The 22,220-nt window shown below is 52.3% G+C and overlaps 2 protein-coding genes across 3 annotated transcripts; one reads left to right on the top strand and one right to left on the bottom strand.

Annotated features, from left to right (window-relative positions):
* The first annotated feature begins 4,339 nt into the window (after window positions 1–4,339).
* Window positions 4,340–5,220, top strand: Bola1 (bolA family member 1). 2 transcript variants are annotated; one of them, XM_028856246.2, is made up of 2 exons: window positions 4,340–4,444; window positions 4,739–5,220. In XM_028856246.2, exon 2 carries the CDS (start codon window positions 4,777–4,779, stop codon window positions 5,152–5,154), a length of 378 nt encoding a protein of 125 aa, XP_028712079.1. In that variant the 5' UTR covers window positions 4,340–4,444; window positions 4,739–4,776; the 3' UTR covers window positions 5,155–5,220. The 2 variants fall into 2 exon arrangements, with proteins under 2 accessions (XP_028712079.1, XP_037062800.1); XM_037206905.1 differs by having other exon boundaries at window positions 4,363–4,473.
* A 1,399-nt stretch (window positions 5,221–6,619) lies between these two features.
* Window positions 6,620–19,669, bottom strand: Sv2a (synaptic vesicle glycoprotein 2A). Its single transcript, XM_028856248.2, is given in 14 exon segments — window positions 6,620–8,382; window positions 8,751–8,910; window positions 9,432–9,638; window positions 10,215–10,348; window positions 10,545–10,709; window positions 11,298–11,386; window positions 11,530–11,612; window positions 11,615–11,639; window positions 11,830–11,919; window positions 12,500–12,633; window positions 12,742–12,893; window positions 13,321–13,501; window positions 14,792–15,762; window positions 19,534–19,669. Coding segments are annotated over 13 exon segments (2,226 nt in total). The 5' UTR covers window positions 15,414–15,762; window positions 19,534–19,669; the 3' UTR covers window positions 6,620–8,198.
* Between the last annotated feature and the right edge of the window lie 2,551 nt (window positions 19,670–22,220).

Below are 22,220 nucleotides of genomic sequence, written 5' to 3'. Positions count from 1 at the left end.
CTATGATTTAAAACTATAGATTTCTGGAAATCTCACAAACAAGACAATAAACTGTATTTGCAGTAAAAGCATATCTTAATCCACTTGTGCCAACCTCATGTCTGAGTTTTACTTTATCAGCTGTAATCCTGTCTGTTGGATTTCAGAAACCACCTATGATCACGTTTAAAGTCCTTAGCAACTCTTAAGAGATCTAGCTTCAGAAGCCACCAAATTATATAAAGGCTAACGTAGAGATGCAACAATTCCTGTGAGACGCTCACGACCCACCCCTGGGTGTACTAGCTAGCCTCTTTCTCAGCGCTTCAGTTAACCTCTCTGCTTAAAGCGGTGTTAACGTCTCTCCTTAATAAATGCCACTTTTAGCAGAATGTGGTGGCGCATGCCTTTAATCCCAGCACTTGGAAGGCACAGGTGGGCAGATCTCTGTAAGTCTGAGGCCAGCCTGATATACATAAGGAGTTCCAGGACAGCCAGGGCTATGTAGAGAATAAAACTGTCTCAAAAAGGCAAATAATAATAAAACAAAATAAGTAAAACAAACTCCAGGTCTGTGTTATGCTGACTGTCCTGAAATTCTTTTTGGCAACAAAGTCAAGAACTTGGCCTCCTGAGTAGATGTCCTGGACAAAAACTCCTCAGGCTGATACAGGTTGCTGCAGCCTGGAGCTGACCGTCTCACTGCCAATGGCAAGGCTCCTGGCAGGTCCCAAAGAAACCAATAGCTAACGCAGTGAACGTTAGCACATCAAAGTGCACAGTGGCCGCTAGGCTCGCCCGGGACCTGTGGCTCCCCTCAGCTTTTCTCACCCAGCCCAGGGGCTTCCCTTCCCTTCCCCCAGCATCTACTCCTTATATATCTGACCCTGCCATTTCAGCTGTGAGCTCTCTTGGTTCTCTCTCTCTCTCTCTCTCTCTCTCTCTCTCTCTCTCTCTCTCTCTCCCTTCTCTTCTCATGGCCTGGTTCAGTCTGCTATTTTTCTTCCTGCTCTAGATTCTTCCAATTGCCTCTGGCTGTATCTCTCCCTCGTATCTACAATAAAAACCTTCTCCTCAGCCATACCTTGGAACATTCATGTTTCATTTTATTTAGCTACCACAGCCTGACCAAGTGAAGTAAGAAAGTAGTCTTGTTGTTTCTTCTAGACTGTTCTCTAGAAATCTCTTGAAAGGTGTGGTAGTTTGAATGTAATTAGCCCCCCATAAGCTCACAGGGAGTGGGACAATTAGGAGGTGTGGCCTTGTTGGAGGAAGTGTGTCATTGTGTGGGTGGGCTTTGAGGTCTCCTGTGCTCAAGCTACACCTAGTGTCTCAGTTCACTTCCTGTTGCCTTTGGATCAAAATGTAGACCTCTCAGTTCCTTCTCCAGCACCACATCTGCCTGCACTTGGACTTTGGGATTGTGGATTCAAAAAGCAGTGGAATGCTTTAAGCACTGCATCCTAGTAGGAGCATAGAAGACAGTAGTGTTGAGGGTCATTTGAATTGTGGGGGCATGACTCAAGAGGTTTCAGAGAAGAAGAATTTTAGCATGTTGCCTAGAAATTGTTCTTGTGGTATTTTGATGAAGAATATGGCTGCTTTTTGCCCTTGTCCAAAGAGTCTGCCTGAAGCTAAAGTGAGAGATTTGGATTAATTCCACTGGCAGAGGAAAGCTTAAAACAGCCTAGGATAGACTCTGTCATGTGGTTACTAGTGTTCATGCTTATAAAGATTTATAATGAAAAAGAGCAAGCTAAGAAAGGAAAAATACAAAATGTACAATTTGAGGAGAAAAGGAGCATCAGGAAGTGGAATGGAACTAAGTCCTGTGTTCAAGGAGATAAACAGATTAAGAAATGGAATTAAGGGAGTGGTGACCTCAGGGTAAGGTCCCACCCATGCAAGTTTCCAGCTTGTGAAAAGGAACTAAAGAAAAGCTTGGAGCTGGTGGTGCACGCCTTTAATCCCAGAACTCTAGAGGCAGAAGCAGGTGGACCTCTGAGTTGAGGCCAGCCTGTTCTACAGTTCCAGTTTCAGGATAGCCAAGCTTAGGCAGTGAAGGAAACCTTAGAAAATAGAAAGTTGATGAAGATGTAATTGAACAAGGTTGCCATGTTCCAGCCCCAGCAAGCAGAAGAACTTGGCAGCTTTGGCCATGTGGTTTAGAGTTAAGGATAGAAGAAAGGAGTTATGGAATAAAGTCACTGAGGCCAGGCAGTGTCAGGGGTGTCCCTGAATGGAGAGCTAGTAGACAGGCCATTGTGTGAAGCTGTGAAGGGGAACCCTGATTACCTTGGAGACCCCAAGATGTTGGAAATGCCAGAGCCGTGGGATACCTGCTGAGGAGAGCTCCTAACAGGGAGTAGAACCAACCAAGGGAAAGAAGTGTGCTGTAGTCAGCTAAGCTGAAAGGAGTTGGAGATCTGAAAAGTATTTCAACATCAGACATGAAGATGCAGAGTTTGGAGTTTGCCCAGCTGGTTTTCGATCTTGCTTTAGTCCAGTATTTCCTCACTACACACCCTTCCCTATATTTTGGAACAATAATGTATATTTGGAACAAATATGTGTTGGAACTATGTGATCTATTTTTTTATTTTGATTTTACAGGGGATTACAGTTAAGAGATTGCATAAATCTCAGAAGAGAGTTTGAACTTTGGACTTTTAAACATTGTTGAGACTATTGTATACTATGGGAACTTTTGAAGTTAGACTAAATGCATTTTGCTTTATGATATTTTTACAAGCTTATAGGAGATCAGGGAGTGGAATGTGGTAGTTTGAATGTAATAGGCCCCCATAATCTCTTAGGGAGTGGCATTATTAGGAGGTGTGGCTTTGTTGTTGTGGGTGTGGCCTTGTCTGAGGAAGTGTGTCACTATGGGGGCAGGCTTTGAAGTTTCCTATGTTCAGGATGTGCTCAGTGTAAGTTCACTTCCTGTTGCCTGTGGATGAAGATCTAGAACTCTATTTCTACTCCAGCATCTTGTCTGCCTACACGTCACCATGTCCCAATGATGATAATGGACTAAACCTTTTTGAACTATAAGCCACTCCAATTAAATGGTTTCCTTTATAAGAGTTGCTGTGCCGGGCGGTGGTGGTGCACGCCTTTAATCCCAGCACTCGGGAGGCAGAGCCAGGCGGATCTCTGTGAGTTCGAGGCCAGCCTGGGCTACCAAGTGAGTTCCAGGAAAGGCACAAAGCTACACAGAGAAACCCTGTCTCGGAAAAACCAAAAAAAAAAAAAAAAAAAAAAAGAGTTGCTGTGTCTCTTCACAGCACGTTTTTTTAGTTCCCAAATCTAGGTAATATGCTTGCAGTAAACTGTGTTTAGTCCCATCATACACTTGGCACACAGTATCTCGATGTCTCTCTCACTGTTCCTATGATGTTCTGTAAACTCCAAGAGCTGGGCCTGACTTTATTCTACAGCCTCCAGCACTGGTCTGGCACACAATGATTATGTATTTAGTATCTAGAATGGACTTCCATTTTCTTATATGTATAATAGAGTAATTGGGATCCTCAGGTGTGACTATTAGATTTAGGAGTACAGAGTACAGAGACAGAAGGCAAGCCGGGAGGTGATGGCGCACGCCTTTAATCCCAGCACTTGGGAGGCAGAGCCAGGTGGATCTCTGTGAGTTCAAGGCCAGCCTGGTCTACAAAGTGAGTTCCAGGAAAGGCGCAAAGCTACACAGAGAAACCCTGTCTTGAAAAACCAAAAAAAAAAAGAGAGAGAGAGACAGAAGGCAGAAAGAGACCAGGTCTGACCTCAACAGGTGAGCCTGTTTATTAGCCCACACAGCAAGGGACAGCCTATCTCAGGCATGAAGGGGTCTGCAAGAGGAAAAAGCTGCTTGTGACCCTATATAGGGGTGAGTGAGAGGTTTGGGGATGAGGAAGTTGATGCAGCTGTAGGGGACTACGTGAGGGTCTTCAGTTTCTTCTTCCTGGAATGATGGGCTTCAAGCAAGACAGATCATCTTGGGAAATAGGCTGCCCCAGCAGACATTCCCCTCTGAGTTGTGGCTGACCTATTGAGCACAGGAATCCTGTTTTTACTTTGGAGGCACTCTATCACTGACATGGGACAGTAATCCCAGTGGGTAGAGGCAGGAGGATCAGGAAGTAACAGGCATTCTAGAGAGCTGGAGGCCAGCCTGGGCTACATGATATCTTGTTTTTAATTAATTAATTATAAAGGAATAAAGCTATTTGGGTTACAAGATCAAGAAACAACAAATCCGGTGCAACAATCCCAAATTTGCAGGGAATCCTTTAACCCTTGTGTTTTTGCACTGCACTGCTCTAATTCCGGATTTCTCAGGACTTCACCGGTTGGGAGGAGCCGGGACTACAGTTCCCATGAAACCTCCGGGTACTACGTAACGCCTACCCAGACGCAACCAGGACTGCGTTTCCTAGCGAGTTTCCGGACGCCTCGAAAAGCAAAGGTAGCGGTGGCTGCGCAGCGGCTGCAAAGGTACCTCCCTAGGGTTTGGAGGGGACGCTAGGGCTCTGACTCAGCCAGAAGGACCAAGTTGCACATCCTCCCTTTTCACAGCTCCCAGCCATGCCCTCCCAGTGCCCAGAGCTCCTCCGGCCGTTCCAACCATCGCCCCTTGTCCCTCCGCGGCCGGCGTAGGAGCCGCGTTAGCCCGCCAACTGCAGTGCAGAGGCGGTCCTGGGGTGCGTGGGGAGGGTGTGTGGGCCCAGCTCTCAGCCCTGCGCCCTTCGTCTCTCCGCAGCGGATGCTGAGGGCGCCGTTGGCCGGTGCGTGGTCCCCATGGCCACGCGCGCGTGTGTGTCGCCGGCCAGCGCGGGATCGGCGGCCGGCGGGCCCGTGGAGGCCGCCATCCGCGCCAAGTTAGAGCAAGCCCTGAGCCCCGAGGTCCTGGAGCTGCGCAACGAGAGCGGCGGCCACGCCGTCCCAGCAGGCAGCGAGACGCATTTCCGTGTGGCCGTGGTGAGCTCTCGGTTCGAGGGTCTGAGCCCCCTGCAGCGGCACCGGTTGGTTCACGCGGCGCTGTCGGAGGAGCTGGCTGGACCGGTACACGCGCTGGCCATCCAGGCGAAGACCCCCGCCCAGTGGAGGGAGAACCCACAGTTGGACACTAGCCCCCCCTGCCTAGGTGGAAGCAAGAAAACTCGAGGGACCTCCTAATAACCCAGATTGGGAGAACAACGATCGGAAGGGGCCGAATGAAAATAAACTCTTAAGTCACTACTACGTCATACCTTGATTTGTGTGGCCCAGGGCCCCTACCCTTTCTGCTAGCGTACGCCATGCAGAGGCCAGGAAGCTCCTGGCCGATGAAAGCTAAGGTAGCCAGGGAGAGAGAGCTGCTCACAGCTGCCCTTGCTTGGGCTAGTCGGGAAGGGCTGCCTGGTCCTGATGAGTCAGTTAGGGCCATGAAAATAAAGAGAAGCAGCCTTGGGAGGTCAAAGCCGCCTTCTTAATACCCGTTAAGTTGGAGCCACGTATTGTGTATGTGATGGGAGGTACATGACATCATGGCGCTCATGTAGAGGTCAGAGGACACAACTCTTGGGAGTCTAAGAATTGAGGTCATCAGGTTTATGCAGCTGTTAGGCCCCTACAGGCTTTTTTTTTTGTTTGTCTGTTGTTCTGTTCTGTTTTGTTTTGTTGTGAGAAGAAGGGATTCGTGAGGAAGTGAAGTATTTGGGTTTTACAAGGATCCCAAAATTACACCGGAAAGAAAGAAATTGCTGCATCTGAAGCAGGAAACGAACGGAGACAAACACTGCCTGGTTTTTCAAGGGAGCTCCGGTGAAGCTCAGAAGCAGCTTTCCAATGCCTCCTACCTGGAGGTTCCCAGAGAAAGGTGTTGCTGACCATAGCTTGGGCCGCGGATGTGCCTCAGCGCCAGAGCACGTGACTAGCTTGTCTGACCCTTGGGTTTAACCCCAGCAGTGCAGATGCGTATGTCTTGAGTATATGATCTTGACCATTTCTGACTGTAAACAGTGTCTAGATTGGGCCTGTTTGGGCAGTAGAAGGTTATTAAAGGCTTCAGAGCCCTGGGTAGTGGCACACGCCTTTAATCCCAGCGTGAGGAGCAGCAGGCAGATCTCACTGAATTCAAGGCCCGTCAGGGCTAACTAGTGGGACTTGTCTCACAAAAAGAACAAGTGTAATGTGTCTTGTTTAAAGCAGCAGTGGAGTAGAGTGGAGGAATCCAGGGCAAGCTAGAGGCAGTAGGAATTCCCAAAAGACATGGCTTAAAACTGGGGGCTAGAGATGGCGCTGCACTTTCTGCTCTTCCAAGGATCCAGGTTCGGTGCCCAGCACCCCCATGGTGACTCACAACCAACTGTAACTCCAGATGCAGGGGATCTGATGCCCTCTTCTGGCCTTGATGGGAACCAGGCACATGTGGTACACAGACATGTGCAAGCATGAGGCTCACACACACAGAACACACGTTTTTTGTTGCTTCTCGCAAGAGGAACAAGGGCTCTTAACCCACAGAGCTGCCTTTCCAGCCCCCGTCAATAAATGGTTCTTAAACAAAAATGTGGATTTGAGACATCCTATTCCACAAGTCAAGAATAATAATAGAGGGGGTTAAATGTGAGTGGAGATGCCAAGAAGCGGACAGAGCCACTTTGAATTCTAAGGATTGGTACCCTTTATTTTTCAGCAGTATTTTTCATTTCATTTTTCACATCAATGAGTCAGGTTTAGGGTTCCCAAGGAGACAAGAAAGTGGATGTGTCTCCCCCCGGGGATGTAAGGGAGAGGGCTACGTCCAGCCACGGAATGGTGAGGAGGGGCACACACTCGTACACTGGGCACTGGAGGAGAAGGCAGTCCTTTGAGCACAGACACCAGAGTTACAGTCACCACCTGGTTCAGTGTTACAAAATCAGGGAATGGCCTTAGGGTCGAGGGCACCAGACGAAGCGCGGCGAGGAGGGTGGATTTGGAATTTTCTTTTTTTGTGGTTATTTTTAACTTCCTTTTAACTTTTTAACATTTTACAAACAGCTAAAAACTACAACACATCACAGCTACAGAGGGCGTGTGGAGAGAGTACCAAAGAAAGCAGCCACACAGAGTAGGGTAGGACAGGGGCAGCTCTACCTACAGAGAGAGGCTGGCTGTGGACGGCGAGATGGGGAAACTGAGGCTTCTGGTCCCTGCATTGGGGGTCCCTCACTGCCCGGCCTCTTTGAGAAGGGCTGAGGGAGGACCCCTGCTTCCTGCCCTGCCCCAACTCCTTGTGCTTTTGGATCTGCTGGTTTGACCTTATGTCTGGTTCTTCCCTTTCTCCTCGGGTTCCTGCCTGTGAGGACAGGTCAGGTGGGAGGCCTGTGGCTAGGGGGTGAAACCTCTCTGGAGGAAGAAGGAGAGTGAGGCCTTGTCGGGTGCCCCCAGGTCTCCCTAGATCGCAGGACTATCATCCCAGCCTGGCTAGCTCTTCCCCCTCCCAGCTCCAACATGGAAGATTCTGGGAGGTAATAAAGAAAGACAGTGTTGTGTGTGTGTTCACTGAAACTACTACCCTGGGCTTAGATTTGAGCAGTATAGTGGTACCCCTGCCCCATGGCACACACATACACACACACATACATACACACACATACACACACTGTCCTGCTAAGCTGCCTCAGAACTTAAATATAAACAAGAATCAGAAAACTAATTCCATAAAATCCAGGCTTCATATCTGTAGCCTGCGTTGAGGTGAAAATGGAGGCCAGAGGGCTGAGGTTTATTGCTACTCCCCAGCATCCTTGGGAGGTTAGAGGGCACCCAAGGCCCTTCCCACTCAAGAAGTTCTTTTGGTCCAAGCCTCAGCCCCCAACATGACTCCATACCTGTGGTTCACCAGGGCCTAGGCAGAGGGGATGAAGGGGGAGGCAGAAGTTCTGGAACCCCCGGATCAGGGAAACAAGGGCCCCCCACGAACACTGGGGGAGAGAAGGGTGCAGCACGACCTTCTCCTGTGCAAAGTTGAGGGGTGGCAGCAGGTGGGGAGCGCCTCACCCCACACGTGGGATGAGGGGACCTTCCCTGTAGTCCCTGCCCGTCAGGGTCACACACATGCACACAGGCACACACAGCTAAGACACCAAACACAGGGGAGTGAGGGTCGGGAGGGCAGGGCAGGGAAGGAAGGGATAAGAGGAATTATTGGTCTCACAGTGTGCCTGCCACCCCCTGACGCCCCGAGACCCTCCTCACTGCAGCACCTGCCCCCGGGTCTCAGGCAGCTTCAGGGCCAGAGAGCTTCCAAGGGCAAGAGCAGCCGAGGCAAAGAGAATAGGAGCAGCCTTGGTGATTCCCACAAAGGAGGTGAAGATGCTGATCCCCAGCACTGCGGCCAGCTTGCACAGAGCGTTCAGGAAGCCAAAGGCCGTGGTCCTGCTCGGGAGGCCCCAGAGCCAAGCCACACGGCGGTCAGGGCCCAGGAGGAGGAAGACAGGCAGGGCAAGTGGGGAAAGATGATGGCAGGCAGTGTTCGGGAGAGGGGAGGAAGGGTGGCCAGGTGCAGGACCAGGGGGGAATACAGACCAATCAGGAGAAGAGAGAGAGAGGAGACAGGAGCGTGAGGTCAGTAGCCAGATACCAGGAGTAAGCACGAAAGCTCCCAATGTTGGGGAAACTCAGTCGGGATGTGTGTCCTACCCCTAACGAGAGTCTTCCCATCCAGCTCCCCCCCCACTGCACCCCACTTCTCCCCTCCTGTGGCTCCTAAACCTCCTCCCCTGCCCCACCCCACTCCAAACTACCTCTTGTCCGAAGGGTAGAGTTCGACAGTCAGCACGTCCAGCGCGTTCCAGGATGCGATGCTGACCCCCCCAAAAAGGCAGAGCAGAGCGATCATGGCTGACTCGCTGTTCCCAAAGGACAGGAAGAAGCAGGAGACACAGGACATCACACTGGAACCGGCTGGGACCAGAAGAGAGAGCAATGAAACCCAGCCATGGCCCAGCTCGCCACCAGCGAGCCTGGCGAGAACCCTGGGTCGCTGTTTCCCAAGGTTCCTCAGCCCCTGCGTTTGTTAATATCAGTAACAGCGGCAGCCATTCATTCCAACCAACCAAGAGACACGTGACTTGACCACTCAGATGCACCTTTCTGGGGCATCAACCCTCGGAGAGAGGCGCTGTTTTCATTTCCTAGGTTGCAGGGGAGAGCTCACAGGGCAGAGCTTGCCCAAGGTAAGTGGCGGAGCTCAATTTCGAACCCGTAACCTCCAAGTCTGTATCTACTTGCCTGTCATTCTCTTTATCCCCCTAGAGTAACTTCTATGCCAGGCCCCCCACCCCCATTTTGCAGCACCCCTCAACAAAACATGGGGGAAAAACAGGGGGAAGCGGGGGAAGCCCTTTGGCCCATCTCTTCCACAGCTGGAGGTGAGAAGCTCACGGACAGCCTGCCCCAGCCGCACCCGGCCCTCACCCCCTTACCAAGCATCCTGAGCCTGCCAATCTTGTCCATGAGCAGGGCAGACACGATGTTTCCAGGAAGCACAGCCAGTGTCCCCAAGAAGCTGACGAAGTACACCATGTAGGCCCCCTCGCCCGTCCCTGTCACGTCTAGCGGGCACCCTTCCTTATTGTGCAGGAACGTGCTGTTCACCAGGCGGCTGTTCACAAACTTGTACTTAAACAGGTCTAGGAGGCCAAGACACAGAGCGGACAGTGAGACCGAAGCCGGTTATGGCTTAGGGATCGGCTGCGTTTGTGGACGTTAACAGTCAATCCCTGGCGCTCCTTGCAAAGCATCAGATAAGATCACCATGGGAACTAGCCATCTTTTCAGCAGACTGTACCCAAGAAGCACCATGGCGTGTCTGAGGCCTGACCAGCCTCTGACTCCTGTGTGTCCCTTTTGTCCACCTGAGCTGGCTACAAACAGGAGCCCTGCTGCTGGCCTTATTAAATATCCCTTTTTATTGTCTTCCTTTTCCCCAGTAACCCAGTTACCCTCTTGAAAATTACATTAACATTACCTCACTGAACTTTCATAATTACAGCTAAAGGTAAAGAAATGTGACATTTTCCTCAGATAGTCGATCAAATCGCCCAATGTTCATTATATGTCCCAACCGCTGAGGGTAGCCAGTAAGTAACCCCAAGGCTCCCGGGGACTCTCAGCTTGAGAACTGTGAGCTAGGGGACGAGGAAGCCTCCTCCTCCTCCCTTCATCCAGGTTCCGGTCCTTGCGCTGACACCCACTGGCCGCCTTACCAGTGTTATAGAACACGGTGTTGATGAACGTGCAGTTACGGAAGAACGTGTTGCTGGACGTGACATCTTCAAAGTAACACTCCTCAAACAGGGAGTCCTCGAAGGACACTGACTTCAGACGCAGCCCGATGAACCTGCAGGACCAGGGTGATGAGACGCGCCCCCTCAGCCTCACCCCTTCACTGACTTACTCCCCTAGAAGTAGAGAGATCGTCAGCACCGAGCACACACGGGCTTTGCCCCAAACCACCTTGTCTTGGACTCAGACTCCTCAGAGTGACAGGAAGTAGAAGGGACAGGAGAGAGTGGCGCTGAAAAGCCCCCACATACTTGTCATTGAAGTACTGCCCGCCTCGGTGGATCTGGTTCTCCAGCGTGAAGTTAAATGTCACGTGCTCGACGCGCTCCCCTGGGAACACTTTGGTCCGTGCCGCATAGTCCACAGCCTGGAGATGGCGGATCATGTCGGGGAACCAGACAGTCAGACCGTAGTAGCTGGAGAATCAAAGGCGTGGAGTCAGATGGGGCAGAGAAGACACCAGAACCCCATCAGAGGGCTGGGGGAACAGTCCACCCGCGTAGGGGCGTGCTCACCCCTGCCTCATCTCACAACACCCCTTCTGTGTTCTGGGGACTTTACGGTTTTCTATGCTGCCCATCACACTCTTCGCTTCCCAGGCATCTCCTCTTCCTTCCCTCCGTCTTATTCCCATTCTCTCTGAGGATTTAGATGCCCACCACCAAGCCCCATGTGTCCCCCGATACAATGCCCTCACCTCACTGTGGCACCTCTGCTAGTCTTATCTATTCCTGACAGAACGTGGATTTAACAGCTAGTTTCAGCTCTTCCTGACAGAACATGAACCCTAAGGACCGGGACATGTCTACTCATCCCAGTACATTGTCTGCACAGGATAAAAATGGAATGCCCGTCAGCTCGAATTACAAGTTTGATGACTTCATTAAGTAGAGAACCTGGGGAAAGCATCGGTCGTGAGGATGCGAACAGACAGCATCTCCCCTCCTCGTACGCCCCTCACCTCCAGTCCCATCGCTCGTCAGCCCCCACATTCGCCCTCTCACCTGAACGACATGGTGAACCATACACCCATCATCATCAGAGTGATGCGCCGATACTCCGGACTGAAGCAGGAGAGGAAATTCCCCCAAACCTACGAGGGACACAGTGGGGACCGAAGGTGACCACGCCGACTGCTACTCACAGATCTCCAGATCTTCCCCACCTCCCCCCAGTTCACCTTCACCATTACACAGGCTCCGGCCCTCCCTCCTCCACCACTCAGTCCCCCATTACCTGACCCCCCAGGCTCAAAGCCCGGACTCCCCAGCGCTGGTACCAGGTCCCTGTATCAGACTGGATCTCAATCAGTTCATCTCCTGATGAATGGTTTTAATGTGCGTCACCTGGGGGCAAGAGAAGGGCTGAGCGGTCACAACACCATTTCCCCAGCCCACCCCACGCGTCTCTTTCTCTCAGGGGTGACAGGTGCCTGGGAGTGCCACTGAACAGCAGTGTGGTCTGGGGGTGAGAATGCGCATCCAGAAAGGGTCCAAGAGGGGACTGTAGGGGTGAGTGGGAAGAGCTGTAGCTTACTGAGAAGACTCGCTCGGGATGGCCCTTGGCTCGCATGTTGGTGTCATGAACCTGCTTCAGCACCATCCAGGCCTCGTCATGCTTCCCATTCTGGAACCACAAACGTAAATTCCCAACATGCCACTCAGGGATCCCGCACCCAGTGTTCCAGAAGCCGCCCCTTCCAGCTGGCTTCTAGGATCCCAAAATGCAAAAGGACTCCCAGCTCCCTGCACCCCTGATCTCTGGGGATACACCTCAGCCCGAGCTGGGGTACAGCAAGGCATGATCGGACTCGGGCAAGAGTCGGGGTGGTTTGCAGGGGAACAGACGCCAGCACAGATCCTAGGGATTTCTCCAGTGAAAGAGAAAGGAAAAGCCTAAGGTGAGGGACATGTCGGTCAGGTACGTGGTCGGAGGAGACACATCCTAATCTGCCACAGCCAGGTATGGCTGGAAGGGAGAAGTAAAGGGGGGGGGCCCTGCAGAAGCTTAAGCCACCCACAGATAAGCAGGTTTCCCGGTCTCTCCAAAGCCCTCTGGAGACACATTTGAAGGCAAAGGAAACAAGATCCTGCCCCCCCCACCCCCGCCCCCGAGTTATGGGCACATGAAGGAGGAAGCAGTCGGGGCACCAACCCCACAGCCAGCACGTCCATCCCCTCCCCGCCCACTGAAGCAATCCACTCACCTCCAGGAAGAAGCGGGGACTCTCCGGCTGCGTGGTCAGAGCCCCGATGGCAAACACCGAGGGAAAGGCACACACGAGGACAAAGACCCTCCAGCTGTGGAACTGGTAAGCTGAGCCCATCTGGAAACTCCACCCTGGCAGACAGCGGCAGAGTCAGCAGGGAGCACAGCCGAGCGGGGAGGATGGAGAGTGGGGGGGGTGGGAGGATGGAGAGTCTGGGGGACGTGGGACACCCTGCTTACCATAGTGGGGAATGATGGCCCAGGCCATTGCAGCTGCGTACACTCCACCAATCATCCAGAACATACAGAGCCAGCTCAAATGCTCCCCCCGTTTCTCCTGGGCCAGGAACTCCGAGAAATAGGAGAAGACAATGGGGATGGAACCGCCAATCCTGGACATTTCAAAAATCAACATTAGGAGCCGGTCGCCGCCATCCCAATCCCCAGCGCCGTGCTCCGCGTCCTCAGCCCCCCCCCCCCCCCCCGCCTCCATCTCATGCATTATGTCCTACAAGCTCTTCTTGCCACCAGTCACCACTCTTGGGGTGCCAGGAAACAGGCAAGCAGGTCTCAGGGCAAGAAAAGGCTGAGCTGGAAGAGGGCAAGGCGGAGAGGCGCCCTGGACCTCTGTGCAGACAGCCCCAGAAGCCGAGTTAGAGCTAAGCTGGAGGACTCAGGGATGGGCCAGGCACAGTATTCTGCATGTTATCAGGCAGGCCCTGGCCAGGCACAGCTGGCCTGAAGATGGGTGGGAGTGGGGAAGGGGACCATCCACTCAATTCACACATTGCAGCAGCGTCTTTGAGGGCGGACACTCACCCAACCCCAGAGAGGAGGCGACAGAAGAGGAAAGTGCCATAACCCTGGACGAAAGACGAGAAGAAGGCGAAGACACTATTGACCGAGAGCGAGATGAGCAGACACTGTCTCCGACCCAGCCGATCAGCTAGGCCTCCCCAGAGGAAGGCTCCCACCATCATGCCCAGGTACACAATGAGGCCTGCGGAGAGGAGGAAACGGAGGGCCGCCGTGAGCAGCTCCGCCTCAGCTCTCCCATCCGCGGAGCTGCAGGGGCTGAAACTCCTGCAGCAGAGCGGCTCTGTGGAGCTTTCTAGAAGCTATGTCCACCCAGAGATCGGAGAGAGGGAGAGAGGGAGGGTGTGAACAAAGATGGACGGACAGTCGTCACTGCAGACCAGGGTTCAAAGGCAAGAAGGCAAATATGGGAGAAAAACCCTCCCTCGCTTTCCTCCTCACCTAGAAGTGAAATGGATCTGCCTAGATTCCTAGATGTCCCCCCCCACCCCCGTCCACTCTACCCTCCCAGTTTGATTTGTCTGGTGGTTTTTTAATTGTGTTCTTTAGATGGTGTCTCACTATGTAGCCCTGGCTGGCCCAGAGCTCACTGTGTAGACCAGGCTGACCTTGTAGAACAGAACTCACTGTGTAGATTAGACTGGCCTCAAACACACAGATCCACCAGCCTCTGCCTCCTGAGTGCTGGGACTAATGGTGTTCATTCACTTCCCACCTGGTGTCCCCCGCCCCAAAGAAGGAGATCTCTTGTTCCTTGGGAGAGGGACTCCAATACAAAGTTTCTCCTTTATCCTTCTATCCCAATACTTGAGGTCCTAAAATTCCCTAGTGTACTGTTTCTTTCCAAAAAAGCATAATTGGGATTGATTTTTTTTTTTTTAGATCATCTCCAAATTCTGCATTTTATCAATGTCTAAACCAAGCCCCAAGAGAGAGACCTGTTCATGGCAAAGCCAGCCCTCTATAATTTCTCAGTGAGCCTATGGGATTCCTCCTTCTAGATCCCTGTCAGGAGAGGCCATCAAAGACATTCCTGGTCCCTGGACACTTCCATGTCTGAATTGTCCCTACCCACACCACTCCAAACAGACCCTTCCCATGTATACCAAAGCATTTCAAAGTTGTTGTTGTTATTGTTTTGTTCTGCAGCAGGAAGGGCAGTTAACTGAGCCAATGGATGGAAGGCTTTGAAGATGCACTCAACAGTAGCCCAACCCAGCATGGCCAGATCCCGGCAGTTAGGCAAACCACCACCCACTCAGACACTAGTGAAAGCCCCAATCCAGCTACACTCGCTCCCTCCTTCACGCACAATTTCATGAACTCAACCTCCAGAAGAGGGTATCTGGGGGGGGGGGGGGGGGGGGGGGGGGGGGGGGGTTGCTGAGGATCCGGGGCCCTCTAGGTACATGCTGCACAGCTATTGGGAAGGCCCGGGCAGTTCCCGGCAGCAGGGTGTTGGCAGGGCTCTTACCTAGCATGCCTTTGTTGGAGTCAGACAGGCACATGTCTTTCTCAGCACTGGGCAGCACAAAGCCCACGACAAAGACCTCCACACCATCGGCCATCAGCGCCAGACCCAGTACGAAGTAGAGTGTCCACTGGAAGCGGCCATGCCCACACTCCCGGAGGATGGTCTCGTACTGCTGAGCCAGTTCTTCCCGATCTTTCCGCCGCTGTGCCTCGCCCCGGCCCCCAGGAGGACCCTCCCCATCACTCAAGCCCCCTCTCACTCCAGCCAGGGGCGCCCCATCTGCCATCCGTTCGCCTTTGCCCCCAGACTCTGCCCGGGGGATGCCCTGATATTCTCCCTCGTAGATCTCGTCATCCTCGTCGTGGCCCTCAGTGGCATCACTGGAGGCGCCGCCTTCCTCCTCATCCTGGGCCCCTTCTCCGCGGTAATAGCCATCGGCAGGGGCCGGGAAGTCATCGTCATCATCTTCCTCCTCGAACCGGGAGTAGGACCTTCGCGAATACTCATCCTGGACCCTGTCCAGACCCTTCACCACTTTCTTAGCCGCGTGCTTCTTGACTTCCTTGGCGATGTCTTTGGCCCCACGGATGAACGCCGCCCGGTCTCGGAAGCCTTCTTCCATGATGGGGCGTGGGCGCACCTCGCTTGATCTACCCTCCCTCGCTGCTTCTTTTCAGCCTTTTACTCAACGACTTGCGGGGTCAAGAAGACACCCCCCCCTCCCCAGATGAAATGTGGTCCGGTTTCTTTGGGCTCAGATAAGAGGAGCTAGGGCCTGGCCAGTGAGGTCCCCAAGGGTACAGGAAGGGAAGAGCTTTGTTCTGCACCCAGTTCAGTGGGGGGAGTGGGGGAGGGAGAGGGGGAGCAGGGGGAGGGGGTGGGAAGGGGGAGCCAGGTTGGAGAGGCTAAACCGAGGAGCCAAGCTATTTCAGGGAGGGCTGCCTACTTCTCTTCTAGGAGCCTCTGGAGACCTAGAAAACAGAGAGAAAAGGAAGTTCACTAGGCTGGTGAAGGAGGGCCATTATGGAACCCCTCTCAACCCAGAGACAAGCCTAGACCATGTGGTACAGGTGGTACCTCCACCTCAGGCACCAGCCACTGAAGAGGGATGGCCGTGTGGGTCAGCAGGGGCCACTGAACATACAGATCCCGTCATGACCTTGGAGGGGAGATCTACAGGATTCGCTCCAGAATCAGTCATCTATCTGCCCCTCCCTAACCGCTGCCACATCCAGTTCAGACCCGCTGCGAAGAAAACCCAGGAGAAACAGGAACTTCTCTAGTCAGCTGAAGGGTTCTGGTTGGGACAGAGCTTGAGGGTGATGTCAGGGAGCACAAGTCCTCTGGCCAGCCTCACTCCACTGATGGAGGTAAAGAGGGGGCCTCCACAGTCCCTGGAGGTCTCCTGAGGAGAGATTTCTCCCAGCTTAGCCTAAGAGGTAAAGTTCAGCCAGCAGAGTAAGGCAGACTTGGGTCTGGCGTACTACTAGAGTATGACATGTTTCTGAATACCCAAGCCTTGGATCCCTCTCACTTAAGAGAAGGGAAGCAAGGGGTTAGTGATTCGGTGCATGTATGCTTACCACAGGAGCCGGCACAGAAAAAGTGATGAGAAACACCAGCTCTCGTGTCGCGGTGAAAGCAACACCGTGAGATAGATACCCTACGATTCCGCCCCCCCCCCCAAGATCCCTCAGCCGAGCAACCTCTGCATGCTCTTTAGAGTGAACAGCAAAAAGGGGCACGATCAAGGAGAAAGCTGGTTGGATGCAAAGCACATGACATTTGAAGTCCCCACCCCCTGCCTGCTAACTGCAGGTGGGCACCTTGCCCCAATTTACCCGAGCCTGGGTGTCCTTATATTTAACCTGATGATAATTAACTTGGGGAGATCTGTTTCTTGGAGTTGTGAAACTTAACCTCACAGAAATATTCTATGAATATTAGTTTGCTTCCTTCCCTATTATATTGAAAAGGAGTAAACGAAGCAGGGGCAGTCAACAGAGGTCCAGACTTGGTTGTCGATGCCAGGATCCTCCCAAGAACTCTGTATTTAAACTAATTCCAACATCTGGAATGAGTTATCTCCTTTGTAGACCAACAGGATAAGGACCCCAAAGGGAGACTTGGAACCCGGGTAAAGGGACAAAGGAAGATCACAAGCTAAGAAGAGACAACTAGCTGCTCTCCGCTTCCTTCAGAATGTCACAGAGGCCCCTTCCGCCTGTGGGGTGGGGGCAGAAATGACTGGTTGAGGTCACATTGCTAATGAGTGTCTAAGATCTATAGCTGTGCCTTGGTCCTCCAGGGTCTTCCTTCCTAATCCCCCTTAATCCCTCTGTTTCTTCATGAGTCAATGAAAAAAGAGTCCACAAATCCCACATTGCATAGGCGGCTGGTGGAGAATGAAGGGGACCTAGGACTCCCCCTTAAAAAAAAAAAAAGGAAGAAAGAAAGAAAAGACATCCCATAAACGGAGGAATAAGATAACCTCCTTCATGGCAACAGAGGACACAGGCCTAGATTCTGAGCAAGATCATTCCCCAAAAACTACCCTCTCCCCCCACCCAGCCAGAGCCTTGACTAATGTCTCACACACACACACACTCACACACACACACACACACACACACATCACACACACACACACACACACACTCACATATACACACACACACACACACACTCACACATACACACACACACATACACACACACACTCACATATACACACACTCACACATACACATCACACACACACACACTCACACACACACACACACCCACACACTCACACACACCACACACCACACACACACACACACACACACACACTCACACACACACACACTCACACACACACTCACACACACTCACACACACTCACACACACTCACACACACACTCACACACACACTCACACACACACACACGCTAGTGGAAAGGGGTAAATAGTGCCATGTCATTCAGAAATGAAGCACTGGGAAGGACAGCTGTAAGCAGTTGTCCAGCAGTGACCCAAGCAGTGACCCCTACGTCACCTTTTTCATGGTTCGGGGACCAAGCATCCTCAGTGCAAGGCAATTTTGATTCCTTGCCTTTCTCTCCCAGCCGTGACCGCCCCTCAGACCCTGGAGGAAGCATCTGGACCCTCCAGGAGCTCTTCCCCAGCCCGTGTGTCCCTCCTACATGACTATGGAGGTAGGAGAGGTCCCACAGCCCCAACTCCAGACGGTGCCTCAACAGCCCGCTCCCCCAGGGCCAAGGAGCCCAGGAGAGAGAAAGAAGACAAATTCTTTGAGCTGGTGAGGAAGTGCTGCTATATTTAGCCTGCCAAGCAGCACAGAGTGGCTGAGCCTGAGGAAGAGAGACGGCACCAGGAGGTGGAGGGAAAGGAGACCAGACCCGGCTTTACCAAGTCCCGTCAGGCTGACTGACTTCGCCTGACCGGAAGAGACGTGTCCAGATTTTCTGCAGAAGGTAGAAAGGGTTCATGGAAGAGACCTCATAAGCAAACCTGTTCCTGTCAGGACAGCTGCTCAGATCAGAGCAGGCCCGTGATCAAAGCCCTTGATTTGGGGGACACCCAGGTTTTCAGCCCATCCGATCCCGGGTCATTAATAAGTGACAAGGTCATTACGAGGCAGCCATTTATCAAGAGGTTCTCATGGAGAAGGACAGGGACAGAGAAGGTAGGCTGTGGGGGATTCCAGAGAGCCCCTCCTACATCACAGCTTGATAACTGACCCTCCTACCCCTCTGCAGGACTAACAAGGCTGAGGCTCACCCCTACCATCTACCCCTGGGTTTGGAAGATGGGAGCATCCAGTTTTGTCCGGGAGGGGGGGGTTGGGGGGGCAGTGTCAGCTGAGAATGCACACGGAGGAAGGAGAATGCTCACGGAGAGGCCAGAGATGCAGAGAGAATCCCCCCCCACCATGCACAGCCTTAGAGACCCCCCCCCACCCCCACCTCGCCTCAGCTCTGGTACGAGGCAGGAGGCCCCAGGACCGATTGCACTGTTCAGCTCCTGCCCCTGGTCCTGCGCTGGACAGGTGCCCAGCATCACTCTGCACCCCTCCTCTGCCCCCCTCAGTAATTGCCTCCAGCCCCAGGCCCCGCCACCTGGCTGCTTCCCATCTCTGTCTCTCCGCTATCCTTCCATCATCCTGCACCAACCCTGCTCCTCGGCCCCAACCCACCCCAGACCAGGCAAGAGGCAGTACCCATGCTCTGGCCCGAGCCAAGGTCATTTTTCATTGGGGGGGGGGGTGGAGTGAGGGAGAACATAACGTCAAGGTGAGGAGGGACTGGAGTCTGAGGGAACCCCAGCTTACCTAACAACCCCATCACCGGTTTATTATCTCCAAGGAATGTAATGAGGACTTAGACTAAGGTAGGAAAAAAAAAAAATCCTCATATATACATGTGTATGTATATATATATATATATATATATAATATATATATATATATGCATGTATCTATGAATGTATGTGTGTCTATACATACATATATGTGTAGATGCACATATATATTTATTACTCAAGTCGATTCTCAAAGAAACTGAAATAAATGGCCCATTCCCCAAACTGATACCACCACCACCACCACCACCCTCACCCCTACAGCAGGGGCAGTCGCCCTCCCCAGAAGCAAAGCATCAGAGATAAAATGGCTGCAAGGCTAGGCAAGGATGCTTCTGCCTTGGGCGGGGTGGAGGTGAGAGGAGAGGGGTCTCACCTGAGCTGGGTTCCCGGGGTCAGGGAGTCCCCGGGTGAGGGAGGGGTTCCAGCCGCAGGGCTGGGGCGGCAGCGGCGGCGACTGCTCCTCGTACCAGGGGAAGCGGCACTGCAGACCTGCCCCCCGCACGCGCTCCGGCCCCGCCTCCGGCCCCCCCTCCCCCGCGCCAGTGAGCATCGGGAGAGACCATTGTTGGGGGGGGGGTAGGCGAGAGAAACGGGAAAAAAGATGATGAAAGGACTGGAGGGGATGGATTGTCAGGGCGACAGCTGGAAACGAGTCTTTCCCAGCCCTATCCTCCTAGCAAAAGATGACAGACACCTAGGGAAGACACTGAGTGGTTAGGGGGGCAAATGGGGAGACAGGAAAGGGGGTGATGAACGAAGCAGCCCCTTCCTTAGCACCCCAACCAGGGTGACAACTCAGGAGTCCCACCCAGCCGCCCTTGCTGCCTTAAAAACAGCCCCCTCCCCTTCTACCCTGCTCCCTGGAATCCAGAGTCACCCTCTCAAGCCCAGTGCTCAGAGCCCAGGTTCACCTGGCTATGTGAAAGCAGGGATAGCAAGGTGTGGTCTCAGTACCCCACAGCCAGAGTCAGTGACTCCTGGGTCCCTGCCATCTGTCTCCTCCAAAACCAGTCCAGACTGTTTAGCTACAAGGCCGACCTCCTCCCCTCCTTCTCCATTCAGTTGCTGCTAGCAGAAACCGGTGCTTCGAGGAGGGATTTGTTTGTTTGCAAGTGTGACCAGCTGGACATTTCCCTTCCCATCCACTCCAGTGACTCAAGAAAAAAAAAAAAAAAAAAAAAAATCCCATCGATCAGCACCCCTCCCCCTCCAGAGGAGGGAGTGAACTGGCTTGGGTTCTCATTTTTTTCTTGTGTCTTTCCCGCGTCCTTGTCAGATAACCTGGACTCTGACAGATCCAAGAGCTATCACTTGGTGACCATCTTAGAGGCTTGAGGATGTACGCCCTGAACCAGTCGGCACCAGGTAAGACGTGGGATTGTTTGGACAGAGCACTGACCAAGGTCTGTCTCAGGTTTTACTTCTGATACACTGTTGGCTTTTAGCCAAGTCCCCTTCCTCTCTGAACCTCAAGTTTGTCTAGAAAATGGAGTGTCCAGATTAGGTGCTACATCAAGTCTTTTGTAGATATAATGCTATATGAGTCTGCTTGGTTAAATGTGGGTTAAATGTTGAGATATATTAAATACCGAAGGCTAGAAGTCTGTGTGCTGAGAGATTTCCCAGATGATATTTGACATGTTAAATTTACAGTGATAGGAATGGGGACCTAAGTTTTGTGGCACCCAACGCTGGACTTCAGAAATGTTCAGGTCAATAAATTTCACATTTATTGAAAGTCATAATAGATACTGGTTTCCCCTATAACACTTACCTCTTACCTAGACTGGAAATGCTGTGTCCAGCACGTTCTCCCCCAAAGGCAAACCCTCACTGTTCTATAGTTGCACCGTGAACCTACTGAAGAAAAGGATTTGTATCTTTAATGGCATCTGGCCATCCCCAGCAGGATGCCAATGAATCCCAAAACTCACCTGGCGGACAGTTCTCTGCCCCAGCTCTCGGGAAGCTTTGCCAAAGCTCTAGAAGTACTTACTCTAAATCTGCTGGCTGAAGGACTCTTTCCAGGATGCTACACAGAACAGCTCTGCACACGGGCCCCAGGAACTCGCCCTTTACTAGGCTTTCATTGATGAAACTTCTTAAGGTCAATACATCTTTTAATTTAAATACATTATTTCCCATCTTTGGTTATAGCCAAGCCTTGCTGACAGGAAGCTGTTTCTCTTGAAAGTGATTCTGCATACTCTGCACCGACCTTTTAGCTTCCCAGAAGAAATACTGTACTTGTTAGTCAAGGGTGATAGAGCAAGCCTATAGTCCCCAAGAGTCAGGAAGCTGAGGCAGGAGGATCACAAGTCCCAGGCCTGCCTGGGCTACAGAATAAGTTAAAGGCCACCTTAGTGAGACCCTGTATTAAAATAAAAGGCAAAGACAGCCAGGGATATAACTCAGGGGGTGATTCCACCCCCCTAAAATGTAAACGCAAAAGGGAAACAGTTTCTTTTTAAATTGAGGGAAGACTTAAATCATGTACTCACCACCTACACTTTCCCACTTCCCTGAACTGGATTCATTAACAGTCCAGTTTCTTCAGACTTGGTACCAGGCTGAAGATACCAGTACCGAAGCCTCCATATCGTACCGAGTTCCTACTTGTTCTCATCAGGCAGTCCCACAGCTTTGCTACTGTGTCTAGGTGATTCCCACATTTACATCTCCAATCCAGATCTGTCTCCAGCCAGTTGACTAATGCCTAGTCAACATTACCACCTTGATGTCTGATGACCATGTTAACTAGGACAGCAGAATTCCCGAGCCAAGAGCCACAGCTGAAGTAGCATCCTCCCTTTCACCCCAGTGCTGGTTGGAAGGGTTCCGTTGCACCACTTGAAGAGCTCAGGAGCATTAATGACTCCAGGAGCCCCCACCCCCATCTGACTCCGACCTCAGCCAGCCTCCAACCCACACAGCTTAGTGCAGCGCCCGCTTCTCTGCATGACAGAAATCGCACCTTTCAAGATAAAACTCAGCCAGGAGCTGGGAAGCCCCTGATGCCAGCATTCTCCTGGCAGAGGCAGGAAGACAAGGCATTTTGAG

This window comes from Peromyscus leucopus, chromosome 6, assembly GCF_004664715.2.
Source record: "Peromyscus leucopus breed LL Stock chromosome 6, UCI_PerLeu_2.1, whole genome shotgun sequence".
NCBI classification, from domain to species: domain Eukaryota; kingdom Metazoa; phylum Chordata; class Mammalia; order Rodentia; family Cricetidae; genus Peromyscus; species Peromyscus leucopus.
This window is presented reverse-complemented; position numbering and strand designations above follow the sequence as displayed.